Consider the following 17489-nt stretch of genomic DNA (forward strand, 5'->3'; position numbering starts at 1 on the left):
CGGCTTTTCTACATGCATTTGCATATTTCCCATAAGGGATGGGAGCAGTGTTCTGGATCACTGCGTTGAGAAACACGTGATGGTGTCTCCGCGGTGTTGGTTGTATTGATCTCCCCGAGGTCATTCATCCTTATGTTTATAGTCCTTTTACTAGGCACTACTCCTAATAGCCAGTTTCCTACTCCACACTGATGAGGGGCAAATACCCCAAAAGAGATGTCTGTGGATGGATACCCTGTTTTGGCATTAGTGGTTTTCGTTTTTGGATGCTGCCCTTCCCGTGGTTGTTCCTTCCCGGTGAAAGACCTGGCTATTTATTGCTTGCGTTGAGAAACACGTGATGGTGTCTCCGCAGCTTTTCTACATGCATTTGCATATTTCCCATAAGGGATTGGAGCAGTGATCTGGATACTGCGTTGAGAAACACGTGATGGTGTCTCTGCGGTGTTGGATGTTTTGATCTCCCCGAGGTCATTCATCCTTATGTTTATAGTCCTTTTACTAGGCACTGCTCCTAATAGCCAGTTTCCTACTCCACACTGATGAGGGGCAAATACCCCGAAACAGCTGTCTGTGGATGGATACCAAGTTTTGGCATAGGTGGTTTTCCTTTTTGGATGCTGCCCTTCCCGTGGTTGTTCCTTCCCGGTGAAAGACCTTGCTATTTATTGCTTGCGTTGAGAAACACGTGATGGTGTCTCCGCGGCTTTTCTACATGCATTTACATATTTCCCATAATGGATGGGAGCAGTGTTCTGGATACTGCATTGAGAAACACGTGATGGTATCTCCGCGGTGTTGGATGTTTTTATCTCCCCAAGGTCATTCATCCTTATGTTTATAGTCCTTTTACTAGGCACTGCTCCTAATAGCCAGTTTCCTACTCCACACTGATGAGGGGCAAATACCCCGAAACAGCTGTCTGTGGATGGATACCAAGTTTTGGCATAGGTGGTTTTCCTTTTTGGATGCTGCCCTTCCCGTTGTTGTTCCTTCCCGGTGAAAGACCTGGCTATTTATTGCTTGCGTTGAGAAACACGTGATGGTGTCTTCGCGGCTTTTCTACATGCATTTCCTGAGCATGTGTGATAATTATCTTGATTGGACAGTGCTTGGTTTGGATTGCATCAGGAGTTGTGTCAACAAAGTGAAATGAACTTTGTTTTTTTCCCACCAGGGATTTTTCAAAACCTGAAGCTGAAAAAAACACCAGAAGACTGGACATATCAACAGCATATATTTTTATGATGATAATGAATTTAAAAATTGTCTTTCAAGAGTTTTTTAAGCGATTTTTCAGGTGTTTTTAGAGGCAGACCCCCACCAAAAACTCCTAAAAAAACTTTGTGTGAACAGGCTAACATTTATATACTATATTAAATAACCTATACACCCTATTGGCTGCGTTATATATTCAAATGTGTACCACTTGTCTATCATCCAAAGTTCTCTGGAGAATCTAGGAATTTATAGTGGTGTCCATTACTAAGATATTGATATCCAAGGATGATATGATATTAATGACCCATCCTGTGGCAATGTCATCAATATCATAGTAGTGGACAACACCTCCAACTTTGATGCAATCAAATATTTTTCATTTTATGGTTTATCTAGAAAATCTTGGAGGACTAGGAGTTGTGACTTAAGCTAACCTAAATATTCGTAAATAAATTTTGGTAACTGATTACTGTCACTTACCCATGGATGTGGTTGCTAGTGTCTGACGACCAACAAACTGAGCTGGCCCCATGCCAGAGAGGAAGTCACTAAACTGCCCATCAGATGCCAGGCACATTCCACTGTAGTTCAAGCTGCAGGTCATAAGGTATAAAACCATCAATGAAAGGACTCATAAAATCTTCACAATCTGCTATATTTTTCTTTTCAGCACAGAGAAAATAGGATACAAAACCATAGAACTTTGGATCCATCAGCAGTAGAGAAAAAAAGTATAGTGTTGTCTAGTAAAATATTCTTACATGACAACAGATTAAGATTACACTGTGGGCAATAAATGTTATACAAAAAGCTAACCATATCTAGAATATGCATTATCTGCTCTAAAACAACAGAAGCAAATTATCATTTGAATGGATTAAAGGGAACTTGTCAGCAGGTTTTATTCCGGAGTAATCGCTTTCCCAGTTTTTATGTAAATGAGCCGAAAGTGCAGGGGTTAGACCTCTGCACTTTCGGCTCATTTACATAAAAACTATATATAAAAACTATATATAAAAACTATAGCTATCTGAGCTCCACTCAGGTAGTGGGTCCCTGACAGGGGTGGGATCCTGTCAGAGGCCTAGACAGAAGGCCACGGAGCTGCGTTGGCCCGGCGTGCGGCAGCATCTTGTATTGTAGAGGGTGAGAAACGAAGTCATAGCAAAAGGAGAGGGAACCAGAAGGAGTTCTGCCTTGCAACAGGCTGCCTTCTTCTGAGGCGCAGGATCCGGTGGCTGGAACACCGAGGGAGCAATCGTCTCCATGCCTTGCTCCAGAGACCGGCAGGACAGTTAATTGCACATTGCTGATCTGCACCTATACCCAGGAGGCACGCTGGCAACTTGTGGAGGCCGGGGCATGCTAGAGTCCCTGTAAAAAGCCTCAGGCCATCAGTCATATGGGTTTGTCCTATCCGTAAGGGGGACAGAGAGAGAGAGACAAAACATCTACATATTATAGTCCTCTATAGTTGTGAGGACCGTAACTAGAAGCTCAGCAGGAAAGGACTACAACACTCAGGCGCTAGAGGAAGGCTACTGATTTCTACCTGATAAGGGGACTCTGGATTTGCCTTCAGACCGGCCGGACTCTGCCTGCCCTGTGATCTGGTGCTCTGGACTGTGGATGCTGAAGCCTTAAGTAAAAAGGTAAAGAGACTGCAACCTTGTGTCCACTGCGCTTCACACCATCCACCATCTATACACTGGGAAGCCCTGGGGACATACTTCACCTGTGGGAAGGTATACCATCTAGCTGCCATAACATCACCCCAGTGGACCCCTAAGCAGCGTCGGTCACCCTGACCGAATACCACAGGTGGCATCATGAACATTATCCCTTTAAAGACCTTTCCCCCAATTTACAACGGACGTCCCAAAGGCCACGGACCAGGTCAGCCACCGTGACATCACCCTTGAGAACCGAAGGACCCGGTACCGAGTACCCCACGGCCCTACTGGGGGCGATCCAAGGGTGCATGCGTGATCTCTGGCGGGGAAAGCAGATCACTCAGGCAAGAGTGACCTATCACTCAGTGACTGCAGGACAGAAAGGAAAAAGGAAGAAAGAACAGATTACTGAAAGTTCAGGGCCAAACCCCCATGCACTTGTGGCTCAGTTACATTAGAATAAAGGATTGAAATTCCAAAGGTATAGAAATAATTTCAATTGCAGCAACCTAACACTGGTTAGATCAGTTGGGGTACTTAAATCTACAGACAGGTTCCTTTCAAAGGAAAATGACCACTGTCCAAACAATGTGTTTAGATCTGACATAATCACTATTTTGTGATATAGAATAAATCTTTGTTAGGATGTTCAATAGAATCAATAAACAGAATATGAAACAATGTATGACAAGTTTCTGCAAAATTAAATTTTTAAATTGCTTTTTTTATTTTAGCATGATCCTGAATAAAAAATAACAGTAAGGGAATATTGCATTTTTGTTATTAACCTCTAGATGGCAGAAGGACAGCTATACATATGTTTTGTACATCTCACTTTCCAGCATGCTGGAAGATGATCAGCAGGATAGTTTAATCATCTGTAGTAGGTAGGGACTGCGATCAGTGTGTTATAAATATGATTAATTGAAGGGTTATTCCCAGAATGGCAATATTTTTTTTTACAAAACATATACAGTACAAGTCCCACATAAAGTTTCATTCTTGTACTGTTGTCTCATATTTCATGTTCTTCTGCTCTTCTGTGCACTCAGCTTCAGAAAGTTGAATGGGCTAACCTATTCCATTTTTTTCTAAAACTACTTTGCAGCACCATTCTTGCTTTTCCTTGATGTTGCAGCCCCCTTCTACTCTGCTGTGTGATTCCTGATAGAAATAGGGAAATTATTATAAATATGAATGAGGTGAACATTGATAGTTTGGAATGTACATTGGATATGAAACTCCTACACATCCCTGTTATAATGTTAGATGTTTGTCATTTAAAAAAAAATTACATCAAGAAGAATCATTTCAGAACGTATTCCGTCTTTAATATCACCCACAGTCTGTACAAATCTATTGAAAAATAAACTAAAATCATATTGAGTGGGGACATAAAAACAACAAAACTAAAATAATGTGGTTACATAAGTGAAAATACTTTCTTATAATTGAGGATGTGGTTGTGCTCAGAATTAGCCAATCACATTTCCACTCATGTTAAATAGTAATCAGTACACTGGTGCCATCATTTAAAGTGATTCAGATTAACCCCATTCAAAGTTTGAGAGTTCTAATATGGTTTTCTAGACATTTTTTTTGTTGCATTTTACAGGAAAAGCTATGGTCTGTAAAAAGCTTACAACAAGCAAAGAGATCTCATTGTTTAAAATTATCAGCTAGAAGAAGAATATAACATTTCCAAGACATTAGATATAACATGGACCTCTCATGCTTCGGTTTGGGGATTCGATTTGGTAAACTGTCGCTTTATGGTCGGTTCCCTTGTCTGCTGAACTACTGCCCTTTCTTCCTTATCCAAATGCTGATGGTTTCAATTGCCTTTTGCTTTCCCTTCTTGGTTTGCTCCTATCTAGGTGCTGATCATTTTCCCTTTTTGGATTGCCCCATCACATTCTGGCTGCAGTTTCATATGTTCACCCTTCACTGCACTTCCTTGCTGCCTATACCTCTTTGTGGATGAGCATTCAAGAGTGCCAGTCCTTCGGCTAAGAGGTTTACTTTGTTTGGTAAACTCCAGTTGTAGTCCTGCAGTGAGTCTGTTTGCTTACCTTCCCAACATCTTTTCCTTTTACCATTGTTAGGTTTCTGGGACAATCCTTGTTTCTTTTATTTTGGTTCTTCTTAGTTTTCCTTTTCTTCCCTATATGAATGTGTTTTAGTTTCTCACCCTGGGTTTTCATATCTGTCTTTACACTTTCATCTCCCTTTGTTGGCAGTGTATTGCAGCCTTCCATCTGGCTCTTAAGGAAGTATGAGAAGCCCCTCGACGAAATTTTAGGGAGTTAGGTCCGAGGAGGTGGATTAATTTGTGCAGCTAGAACCTTTCTAGTCTATACAAAGACCAGTTAGGTGTAGATGCGACTTCTCTTGGTGGTTGAACTTCCTTCTGTTCGTTATCTGTGATTCAGTGTGCACATGTTCATAACAGGAACACTGTAAAGATGGTCATTAAGAAGTGACTTAAATTTGGCACAACAGTGACATTACCTAAATCCAGTCATCACTCAAAAACTGATGAAGAGACAGGAAGAAAATTGGTGTGAGAGGCCTACCGCAACATTAAAGGTTCTGAAGGCATTTCTGGCAAGTATTGGTTGTGTACTGTACTGCGGCGTGACAAAAATCTCTTACAGAGCAGACTGAGCTGCTGTATAAAGGAAGAAGTTCCAGAGGGAAATAACAATTTTTTTCTTTTTATATTTACTAGTTTGGTGCTCACACTGAGCTCTATTTCTAAAAAAAAATACATACGTGCTATGTAGATTGTTTTTGAAAAGAGCTCGATGCGAGCAGAAAACGCGTAAATATAAAAACTACGAAATTGTTATTCCACTCTGGAATGCCTTCTTTACACAGCAGTGTGGTCTACTCTGAAAAGTCAATCTCCTTTTTTTACTAATCGATATGCAAAAGAGGGTTCACTTTCCTTTGTCAACGGGACTGCAGCAGCTGTAATATTCATGGGCTATAATTGGAGTTGTGACAATCACGACTCTTTCAGGAGAGCAACTCCATAACTCCATAACTCCCTTCTCACCTGTACCTTTCAATATCACCCTATATGTGCTTATCACCCCCCTTTTTTTCTCAACAATCTTTTACAGTTTCGTATGTCTGGCCTCTTGGGTAGGGTGACATGATATAATCCTTTTCTTATAAGGGAATATGTGCGAAAACTTACATCAAATCTGACAAAAGTATGTGGGAAAATGTGCTATTGCAATAGTTTCAAAAGATATATTTGGAGAAAAGCCAACATGGCTCAGCACTAAAAGAACACCATACTCACAGTGAAGCATAGTGGAGACAGCTTTATTCTTTGGCTCAGTTTTTTAGCAGGTGGAACTGGGGCTTTTGTCAAGGTGGAGGTAATTGAAAACAGTTCCAAATATCAGTCAATTTTTCATACCTCCAAATCAAAAAAAGAATGGCTTCACCAGAATATCAAAGTTTTTGAATGGACTAGTAAGAGCTCAGACATGAATGCAATTGAAAATACTTGTGTCATGATCCAGTTCTGAGATTATGTTGAGCTCTCTTGTCTCTGGACTGGTCATGTGGGAGTTAATCCTCTCTGCCTCACCCTGGAGCTGGCTGACCTATTTAAGTCCTCTGCAGCCTGTGGGCCAGTGTCAGCTATAGTTCATCCTGCACTGTTTGAACTCCTGACCTGGATCCCTGTTCTAGTGTTCCTCTTTGCCTCTGACTGCCTGCACCCGTTTGTTACTTGTTCTGACCTTTGGCCTGTACCCCGACTCCGTCTTACGTCTCACGTTTTGGTTACCACGTTCCCGGTAGGTTCTGACATCTTGCTTATCCCCGACGATTCTCTGCTCGCCCCTTCTGTACCGCGCTGCTATCTCCGTGTATGACCTTGGCTTGTTTCATGTCCCTTTCATTACCTGTGACACCTGTGTTGTTGTTCAGTGTTGCTGTGCTGTGTGTGCAGCCCCCTTTCCTTAATCAGCACCCCCTGGTGGAGGTTGCTCTATATTGCACTGCAGCGGCACATTACAACTTGGATTGACCCAAAGAAGGCTGTACACAGGAGATGTCCTAACAATTAGACATATTTGCAACACTCCTGCAAGGAAAAGTGTGTGCACATGTTGAGTATTTGCATAAGATTTTTCTGTAGCAAAAACCAGAATGTTGTCAGGTAAAAATATGCATGATTTTGACGCATTTTGGAAGCATTTTTGCATTGGAATGGGTGAAAAATGTTAGAAAAATACTGAAAGAATTGCTGCAGCTGCAGATTTTTAAAATTGCATTGATGATTCAAATAAAAAAAAATGGGCATAATATAATTTACTTTGTAGGTTCCGTAAAAGCCTGCAATTTTTTGCAGCAGAAGAAAAACAGCATGTGAACAAGGCATGCATAGACTACTTCCTAAAAGACTGAATGTTGCCATAAATTCAAAGGGTACTTCAATAAACTATTAGATTAAGGGTGTGCTTCTTTATGCTACCACATTATTTTAGTTTTTTATTTTAACTCTTTAACTCAAAAAGATTTCAGTTTATTTTTTAATTGAATTGTACACATTATGGATTACATTAAATTTGGAAAAAGTTTTAAAATAATTCTTGAATTTTTCTATAAAAGACAAAAACAAGTCATTTCAATGGGGGTGTAAACTTTCTTTTCCACTGTTGTGACTGTGACCTACAATTTGACCAATATTAATTACCGTACCATTTACCATTTACATATTTCATTGTTAAACAAATATACATATTTTTGGTATCGCTGTGTTCAGAATCGCCCGATCTATCAATATAAAAAAAGAATTAACCAGATCGCAAAAACGGCAAAAGAATGGGCGATGAAAAGATCATATCTAAACCAAAATGGTATCAATTAAAATGTCAGATCAGCGCACAAAAAATAAGCCCTTACCCAGCCCCAGATCACAAAAAAATGGAGGTGCTACAGGTCTCGGAAAACGGCAAATTTGGGATTTTTTTCACCACTTAAGTAAAATAGAACCTATAGATGTTTAGTGTCTATGAACGCATAATAACCTGGGGAATCATAATGGCAGATCATATTTAGCATTTAGTGAACATGGTAAGAAAAGCAAAACAAAAAACAAATGTGGAATTGCACTTTTTTTGCAATTTCATCACACTTGTAATTTTTTCTTGCTTTAGAGTGCATGATATGTTAAAACCAATGGTGTCATTTAAATGTATAACTTGTCCCGCAAAAAACAGGCCCTCACATGGCCATATTGATGGAAAAATAAAAAAGTTATGGGAGCAAAAAGAAAGAAATTTAAAAACTGAAATACCCCTGGTTGTTAAGGGGTTAAAGGCCAGAGCCTTATAAAATCCATAATGCTGGGAAGTGATCATATCTCAATGTTTAATTTGCTTTAAGCTGTCGGTTCATATAACCATAATTAGGCTTTATTCAGATGTCAGAGTTTGATGTCCATCTGCTGTCCGTGTGTGATTTGCAGGCCGAAGTCACCCATTGAAGCAAATGGGTCAGCAAAAAACAACTGACAACACTTGGAAGCTTTCCAGGTGCTGTTAGTTTTTTATTGCTTGGCTATGCTTGTTAATAGGTTTGGACCAAAGGTTGACACACAAATGGAAAAAAAAAAACGACAAACAGAATGTTTATGGATTATCGCCCAAGAAAAGTCAGCTTTTTACAGACACAAAATGGATATGAATGAGGTCTTTCAATGCGCTACTTCTATTTCCCTATACATTGTAACGTCTATATGAGAGAATCTACAAAAAATTAAAAATACAATTTGTAATGATAATGCAACAGAGTCCTCCAGTGTTCTGGAGTAAAAGCTAATAAACACAATGAGTGTAAGACCATGTTCACATATTCAGTATTTGGTCAGTATTTTACATCAGTATTTGTAAGCAAAAACCATGAGTGGGTGAAAGTTGCATAGAAGTGGTGATTAGGGTTGAGCGAAACAGATCGGCAATTTTCAAAAGTCGCCGACTTTTAACACACGCCCCCAAGAGGAAGCTGTCGCGAAACGCACGCCGGGGTTTGGTGGAGAGTGGCGTGCCATGTGCGGCTGGAGACGGGGAGCACCGTACAACCGTGACACACGCCCCCAAGAGGAAGCTGTCGCGAAACGCACGCCGGGGTTTGGTGGAGAGTGGCGTGCCATGTGCGGTTGGAGACGGGGAGCACCGTACAACTAGGTAATATGTATATTTCTGGGTTTGCATTTACCCAGCGTTTAGGCATGTATAGATGCACATAGGTAACTGGCTATATGGCACTTAGGTCTGTTTCAGACCAACTATTGGGCGCATTCTATTCCCTTATATGTGTTTAGCCATCTATTGGATTGTAGGTCTGATTAGTGCTTGACGGCATTTTATAGAGTTTTGGCACCGAGTATTTACCAGCTGCTCTGCTGAGCAAGGCTGGTTAGGGTCTTTTTGCATTTTGGCTGATTATAGTTATTTGTTTTGGTACTTGGGATGGATATTTTGATCCATTTAATGTACGCTGTGCTGCCAAATCTGGTCAAATATATCCGATAGCTATTTATTTACTTGGCAGAAAGGATAGTGTACCAAATTCATAATCACCTGCACAGCCGCTGTAGCACTAATTATAGTTGTGTTTCAAGGCAATTGATCCTTCAGCAGGGCAACCGAATTACCACCTCGCACTGTTTTTGATTGAAATATACATGAAACATCAATTGTGGAACTAATAGTTTCTGCGCTTTATGTTATTGGTGATCTTAGTATTATATACTGGGATCGGGTTATTCCAATCTGTGTAACTAGCGCCTCTGCGCAGCAATTTTTTATAGTATTTTCATAGACCCAGATGGGTTTTATTATATTTATATAATTATTTAATACTTTGTATATGTTCCATCAAGTTAATACTTTGATGTATGAAAATATTTTTAGATTAGATTAGATTATCAATATTGTGCAATAATGAATAAGTGCCAAAACTTAATGTTTATTTGAAGAATTATCTTAGCATGCTCTATTGCCAAATTTATTGAGTCAATGAATGTGTGTTACCTGGTGCTTTCCTATTATTATTAGAATTATATCCACGCCTATCTCCACTATAGAATTGATTTGTATGGTTTTGAGGCATTGTTTTATTATTTTTATTGTTTTGTGTCAATAAAGTTATAACTTTTTACAAAAAAACATAGCACTCTTTTGATTCAGCATGCAGCTTAATATCTGCCTAGTGTATCAGTATGTTTAGTATGTAGTTGAGTGTTGCCCATCCCGAGTGTGTGGTAATGGGTCTGGGTTATATGTTTACACATTATTAAAAAGTATTTTAATGAAATAGACACACAGGTTGTTGTAATATTTTATTGTACTCTCAATCTACCTGAAGACCCTCGCTCTGTAACAAAGGAAAAATAAAACAACAATATACATACCTTCCGATGATCTGTCACGTCCCACGATGTAAATCCATCTGAAGGGGTTAAAATATTTTACAGGCAGGAGCTCTGCTATAATGCAGCTGTGCTCGTGCCTGTAAAACCCTGGGGAATGAAGGTAATGTAGGTCAATGACCTATAGTTACCTTCAGTCCCGGTGATGCGCCCTCTGCTGGATGTCCTCAAATGACCTCGAGCGTGGGAACTTTCCTGGAAAGCTCCCAGGCTCGAGTTCATATGAGGACAACCAGCACAGGGCGCATCACCGCGAATGAAGGTAACTACAGGTCATTGACCTACATTACCTTCATTCCCCGGGGTTTTACAGGCACGAGCACAGCTGCATTAGCAGAGCTCCTGCCTGTAAAATATTTTACTCAAAAAGTTAACATGTCCCTCCTCTTATGCTTCGGTGCCCGAAACAGGGGTTACCACACCCTTATAATACAATATAAAGAGTGGGGGAGGACCATTCTTACATGTGCGGAAGTGTCCGGTGAGAGGGCGCCTTTTCACCGGACACTTCCGCACATGTAGAGCGCACGGCCCCGGATCTAATCACCGAACTTCTAATAAGAATGGTCCTCCCCCACTCCTAGAGACTCACAGTAGAGTGCACACGTTTAAGCACGTTTGATATTTCCCTGTCTGATGAAGGTCAAGGTTATGACCGAAACGTTACAGTGATATTCTGGAATTTGCATCCTCAATAAAAGAATTTCTTTTTCAAGCATATAAATTTTGAGTGCCGTTACATTTTTTATATTGTAAAATATTTTAACCCCTTCAGATGGATTTACAGCGTGGGACGTTACAGATCAACGGAAGGTATGTATATTGTTGGTTTATTATTTTTAATTTGTTACAGAACGAGGGTCTTCAGGTGGATTGAGAGAGCAATAAAATATTAAAACAACCTGTGTGTTTATTTCATTAAAATACTTTTTAATAATGTGTGTGTGTGTTTTTTAACCCTTTCACTCAATTGGATTAATAATGGATAGGTGTCAGAATTGACGCCTCTCCATTATTAATCTGGCTTAATGTCACCTTACAATAGCAAGGTGGCATTAACCCTTTATTACCCCATATCCCACCGCTACACGGGAATGGGAAGAGAATGGCCAAGTGCCAGAATAGGCGCATCTTACAGATGTGCCTTTTCTGGGGTGGCTGGGGGCAGATGTTTTTAGCCAGGGGGATGGCCAATAACCATGGACCCTCTCCAGGCTATTAATATCTGCCCTCAGTCACTGGCTTTACTACTCTGGCGGAGAAAATTGCGCGGGGGCCCACGCCAATTTTTTCCGCGATTTAACCCTTAAATTTAATAGCTAGAGGGCCGAAATTTTGCACATACACACTACTAACATTAGTAGTGTGTAATATGCAAAAAAAAAGGGGGATATGACATGGTTTACTGTATGTAAACCATGTCTCATATCATCTCGGGTTTAGGCAGGAGAAATGAAAAGCCGGCAATTGAATTACCGGCTTTTCTGCTATACCTGAAGCAAATATATATAAAAAAAATTCCCATTGACTTTGCATTAGGTTTCGTGTTTCGGCTGCTCCCCGACCCCGACTTTTCAATAAGATCGTCCGATTTCACTCGACCCGACTTTTGAGAAAGTCGGGTTTCGTGAAACCCGACTCGACCTCAAAAAATGAAAAGTCGCTCAACCCTAGTGGTGATATGTTTCTATTATACTTTTCCTCTGATTGTTCCACTCCTGGTTTTGGCTTACAAATACTGATGTAAAATACTGACCAAATACTGAAAGTGTGAATGTGACTTTATATTAAAAAAAGCACCAGCAGCACTTTTGGACCAGGGCGGGACCTTAGAGCCTTGCTGAGCATGACTTACTAACATTTTATACATATCCAGTTGATGGTTCTAGTACATGCTACATGGAGAGAGAAACTGGCACACTGGTCACATTCTGCCCAGCATTAAAAAATCTTCTATATATACCATAATAACATTTTGTCTTAGCAAGCATTTTTGCATTTCAAAGATGCTGGTTTTAAGACTTAAGCCCTAATGTGTTTAATTAAGAAAGATCCTTGCATTATGTAACTGAAGGTTAAAAACCAGATCGTACTTTCATGTGCGCCGCAATTTAATTTGTATAGAATTTCAGAAAAATAGTGCATCATTTGTAACAATTAGCAAGATGGTAAAAATAAAATCATCTGATTCAATTAGCAGAAGTTCAGCAGTATGATTTGCTGTGGCAGCCCTTTTTTCTCAGACTAATTTTTGTAACAACTTCTACATACAAAATAGACAGAATTTTCATCTTTTCTAAGAGTGAAAAAGTTGCAAGGAGTCATTGGATGATTAATTAGCTTTTCTCTGTTAACCCCCCTCCCCCCCCAATCTAAAGTATTTGTTATATTTGATTATAAACTATATAAACTATAAAGAAATTAAATTAAATTCAGGAAACCTTTTCTGGCCCCTATCACCCCCAATTACAGGAAGCCTTTGATCAGATGATCTAGCAGTATGGTCTAAATTGCGGCCGATGGGATGGATACAACCCAATAAAGGAAGTGATGATTGCTCTATTTTCCACTGTATGATTAATGAAGCATCAAATTAGATAAGACAGAACCTCATATCAGTGGGATTCGAAAGTTATAAGAACCTTACTTTAACATGCAACACTTCTACCTGCTTTTATGCTGAGCCACACTCAGGTGGCCCAAATATCAATTTCGTAGACTACCATTGTCAGAAAAGTTTAAGGATAGTAACACAAGTAGTTGAGTCCAAGGAAGTGGAGGCCTAAGGGTCTCGGAGGCACGCATGAAGGAGACCCAACCAGGAGTCTACACATTTTCAAAAATTAGTGACAGACACTACCAAAGTGGCATCAATTTCACTACAGCAGAAATAGTATAATAGAGACTGACAGGTCTTCCACTACACCCCATCCAGCAGATGGACACCCAACCAGGAGTGATCACATTTCCAAAAATTATTGGCTGACACCACCAAAATGGCATCAATTTCACCACAGTATAGATAGTATAATATGAACTAACAAGTCTTCCTCTACTCCCAATCCAGCAGATGGACAACCAACCAGGAATGTTCACATTTCCAAAAATTATTGGCAGACTCCGCCAAAGTGGCATCAATTTCACCACAGTATCTATATATATAATTGTCTAAGGGTTTTTCCGTCTGTCTGTCTTTCTGTCTGTCTGTCTCTTTCTGTCTGTCTGTCTGTCCAGGAAATCCCGCGTCTCTGATTGGTCGAGGCCGCCAGGCCTCGACCAATCAGCAACGGGCACAGCGACGATGATGTCATAAAGGACGTAAACATCCCGCGTCTCTGATTGGTCGAGGCCGCCAGGCCTCGACCAATCAGCAACGGGCACAGTGACGATGATGTCATAATGGTTGCCATGGCGACGATGATGTCATAAAGGTTGCCTCGACCAATCAGAGACGGGCACAGCATCGACGTAGAAATCCCGCGTTTCTGATTGGTCGAGGCTGCCCCCGCCCACCGGTCAGCACCGAGCAGGTAGCAGCAAATGAATATTCCTTCACTTAAACAGCGGACCCACATTATTTCCCCAGCGCCGGATTCCTGCAGTGGCTGGGGAGATCAGATGTCCGGTAGAGGAGGAGGCGGCAGGAGCAGGATGCCACAAGAGAGATCGCTACATACCTGACAGCACAGAGCCCTCCCTCTTCATGATGTCATCACAGGTCCTGCAGACACCGCACTAGAAACAATCCAGCTTTCTCTTACACAACCTGTGGTGAGATAACAAGAGGGAGGGCTCTGTGCGGTCATGTGATGCTCCAGCCCTTCTTTACCTCACCGAGATTATAGATAGATAGATAGATAGAGATAGATGTAGATAGATAGATAGATATAGATAGATAGATATAGATAGATAGATATAGATAGATAGATAGATAGATATAGATAGAGATAGATAGATAGATAGATAGATAGATAGATAGATAGAGATAGAGATAGATGGTAACCAGGGTAAACATTGGGTTACTAAGCGCGGCCCTGCACTTAGTAACCCAATGTTTACTCTGGTTACCAGTTAAGACATCGCTGGATCGGCGTCACACACGCCGATCCAGCGATGTCAGCGGGAGATCCAGCGACAAAATAAAGTGCTGGACTTTCCTCCGCGACCAACGATCTCCCAGCAGGGGCCTGATCGTTGGTCGCTGTCACACATAACGATTTCCTTAACGATATCGTTGCTACTTCACAAAAAGCAACGATATCGTCAACGATATCGTTATGTGTGACGGTACCTTTAGGGGGGTGAGAATCTGGAATTGCTTGCCTGAGGAGGTGGTGATGGCGAACTCAGTCGAGGGGTTCAAGAGAGGCCTGGATGTCTTCCTGGTGCAGAACAATATTGTATCATACAATTATTAGGTTCTGTAGAAGGACGTAGATCTGGGGATTTATTATGATGGAATATAGGATGAACTGGATGGACAAATGTCTTTTTTTGGTCTTACTATGTTACTATGTTACCGAAGTGGAATAAATGTCACGAGAATAGCGTATAATTGAGACCAACACGTCTTCCACTACAGCTAACCCAGCAGATGTAGACCAACTATGACTGTTCACATTTCTACAAATTTGTGTTAACATCATCAGCAGCAGCAGCCACAGCAGGCACAGAAACCACACTAAAGATATCACAGAGTGCAGTTACGTGACAATGGACAATGTATCACACTAAAACAAATGCAATATCACTTAGTCTGTACAGTCTGCGATTGGGGTGCAAAAGTCCTTGGAGATCCATGACTTGTTCATCTTGATGAAAGTTAGGCGGTCTACACATTCAGGGGACAGTCAGCTGCATTTATCCATCAGGAAACCACCAGAAGTGCTGAAGACATGTTCTGTGAAAACGCTGGTTGCCGGTCCCGATAAAACCTACAAGGCGTGTGAGGTGATCTCAGGCCACGCATCCATTTTGGAAGACCAAAATGTGAAAGGGTCCAAACCCTCCCTGATGGTATTGATATTCAGTTCTAGATACTCCTGTGCCATCCTCTCCATTCATTCACCATGTGTAAGACTTGGACTCTGTTGTGCTGGTGCACGAGCTGGTCTAAAATAAGTGTCAAATGACTAAAAAAAATTGCTTCTTCCACTTAAACCACTGCTGCTGCTAAGGTTTTGACGTTGATGAATTGACATGCCAGATGTTGGAAGCCTAGAGCTGTGGTGCAAGCTGTGTGCTTCACTGTTGTCTTGGGGAAAAGCTCTCTTAAGGTTGTGTAAAAGCATGTTTCGATACTCCATCATTCGCGGGTCCCTTTCCAGGGCGGGAAGCGTCTGGCAAAATTTGGTTTTATAACCCAATAGTTAGCAGCATGCCTAATTATAACTATACAGGGATCATGTTGCAGATAGTGCAGCAAGAAGGTACTCATATGTCCGGCTCTACCATGAGGTCCAAGCCCATGCTGTGTTGGTGGCTAGGTAACAATGATGCTTGTTTCCTCCATCCCCTCCCGCCAACCACAAACAAAAGAGAGGGGAAGATTATCCTCTACATCTGACAGTTGCTCGCCCATCACCTCTTCCTCCTCCATTTGTTCCTTAGCTCTTGCACCTCCAATAACAGTTTGTCTGTTATCACAAGCCCCCCTTGATCGTAGTTATCCACCCTCCCTTGGCAGTTGCCTGTGTGATGATAGTCTTGAACTTTGAGACAATGTTATCCCTTCCGCATTCTCTTCTGCATCCTCCTCTTCTTCTGGGACTACCATCTCCTCCCGCAGGCAATTCAAAGTCTGCTCCAGCATATAGATGACCGATATAATGATGCTGATGATGGCATCATCAGCGCTAACCATCTTAGTAGCTATTTCAAAACTGTGCAGAAGGGTGCAGAAGTCCTTAATGTGTGCACACTCCGTAAATGTGATGTACGCCACATCCATACTGTGTTGGCCCAGGCTATACGGCATGATATACTGCATCAGGGCTCACTGCTGTTGCCACAGTTGCTGCAACATGTGCAGAGTGGAATTCCATAGGGTCGGCACATCGCATATCAACCTGTTAACTGGCATGGACAAAGACCTCTGTATCGATGCAAGCAGATGACCAGAGGGGTGCGAACGACGGAAATGAGCACACAGCATACATGCTTTCTGGAGCAACTTACCCAGGCCAGTATAGAGGCGGAGAAAACGCTGTACCATCAGGTTGAGGACGTGAGCCATGCAAGGCACGTGTGTGAGCTTGCCTCGCTGTAGGGTGGCCACCAGGTTTGCACTGTTATCGGACACAGCCTTCCCTGAATTCAGAATCAGCGGAGACCGCCATTGATCAAACTCAGCCTGGAAAGCTGTCCACAACTCTTCAGCTGTATGACAGCGATCTCCTAGGCATATCAATTTTTAACACTACCTGATTGTGGTGAGTCCTGGCTGTGCAGTACAGAGGTGGTGGGGATTCGCTCTGCACTGATGGAGCACATGACTCATTAAGGCAGAGGTTGAGGGTGCAGGTGGAGGCCCTAGAGGAAATAGAGGAGGCAGAAGCAGTGGAGGAAGTGTTAAATGTAGAGGTTTGTCCTGCAAGCTTTGAGGATTCCAAGACTTGTGGAGCAGTGCCTGCCACCACAGCCACCAGTCACCCAGTGCCCAGCGAAATGTAACCCCCTTGGCCATGCTTACTCATCCAAGTGTCTGTGGTAAAATGCACCCTAGCAGACAGGTTTAGTCAACGAACGAGTAATGTTGTCTGCAACATGCTGGTATAGTGCAGACACCGCTTTCTTAGAAAAGTAATGGTTACTGGGCAATTGTACTTGGGGACTGCGACGACCATCAGCTTTCGGAAATCATCTGCATCTACCAGGCGGAAAGGCAGCATTTCCGTGGCCAACAGTTTGGAGATGGTGGATTTCAACCTCTTAGCTTTGTCATGGGTAGGAGGTAACCATCTTTTATGTGACCACAACTGCATAACCGTGGGTTGGCTGCAGTGCTGAGAGAGGGGGGGAGTAAGATGAACAGGACAAACTGCTGGAGCATGAGTGAGGTGCAGGTTGAGATGTTATGGTGGATCGAGAAAGTTGTGTGCTCGTTCTCTGAGATCGATCAAAAACAGCAGGCATGT

The 17489-nt window shown here is 41.8% G+C and overlaps 1 protein-coding gene across 2 annotated transcripts in view; it reads right to left on the minus strand.

Moving 5' to 3' along the window:
* The window catches only part of RIMS4 (regulating synaptic membrane exocytosis 4), a 399908-nt gene that overhangs the window by 22743 nt on the left and 359676 nt on the right, over positions 1-17489 (minus strand). For both annotated transcript variants that reach the window (XM_069727572.1, XM_069727571.1), the window contains one exon: positions 1702-1814. In XM_069727572.1, the coding sequence (XP_069583673.1) occupies positions 1702-1814 (113 nt within the window). The remainder of the gene's footprint in view (positions 1-1701; positions 1815-17489) is intronic.

The sequence above is a fragment of the Ranitomeya imitator genome, chromosome 5 (assembly GCF_032444005.1).
Source record: "Ranitomeya imitator isolate aRanImi1 chromosome 5, aRanImi1.pri, whole genome shotgun sequence".
NCBI classification, from domain to species: Eukaryota; Metazoa; Chordata; class Amphibia; order Anura; family Dendrobatidae; genus Ranitomeya; species Ranitomeya imitator.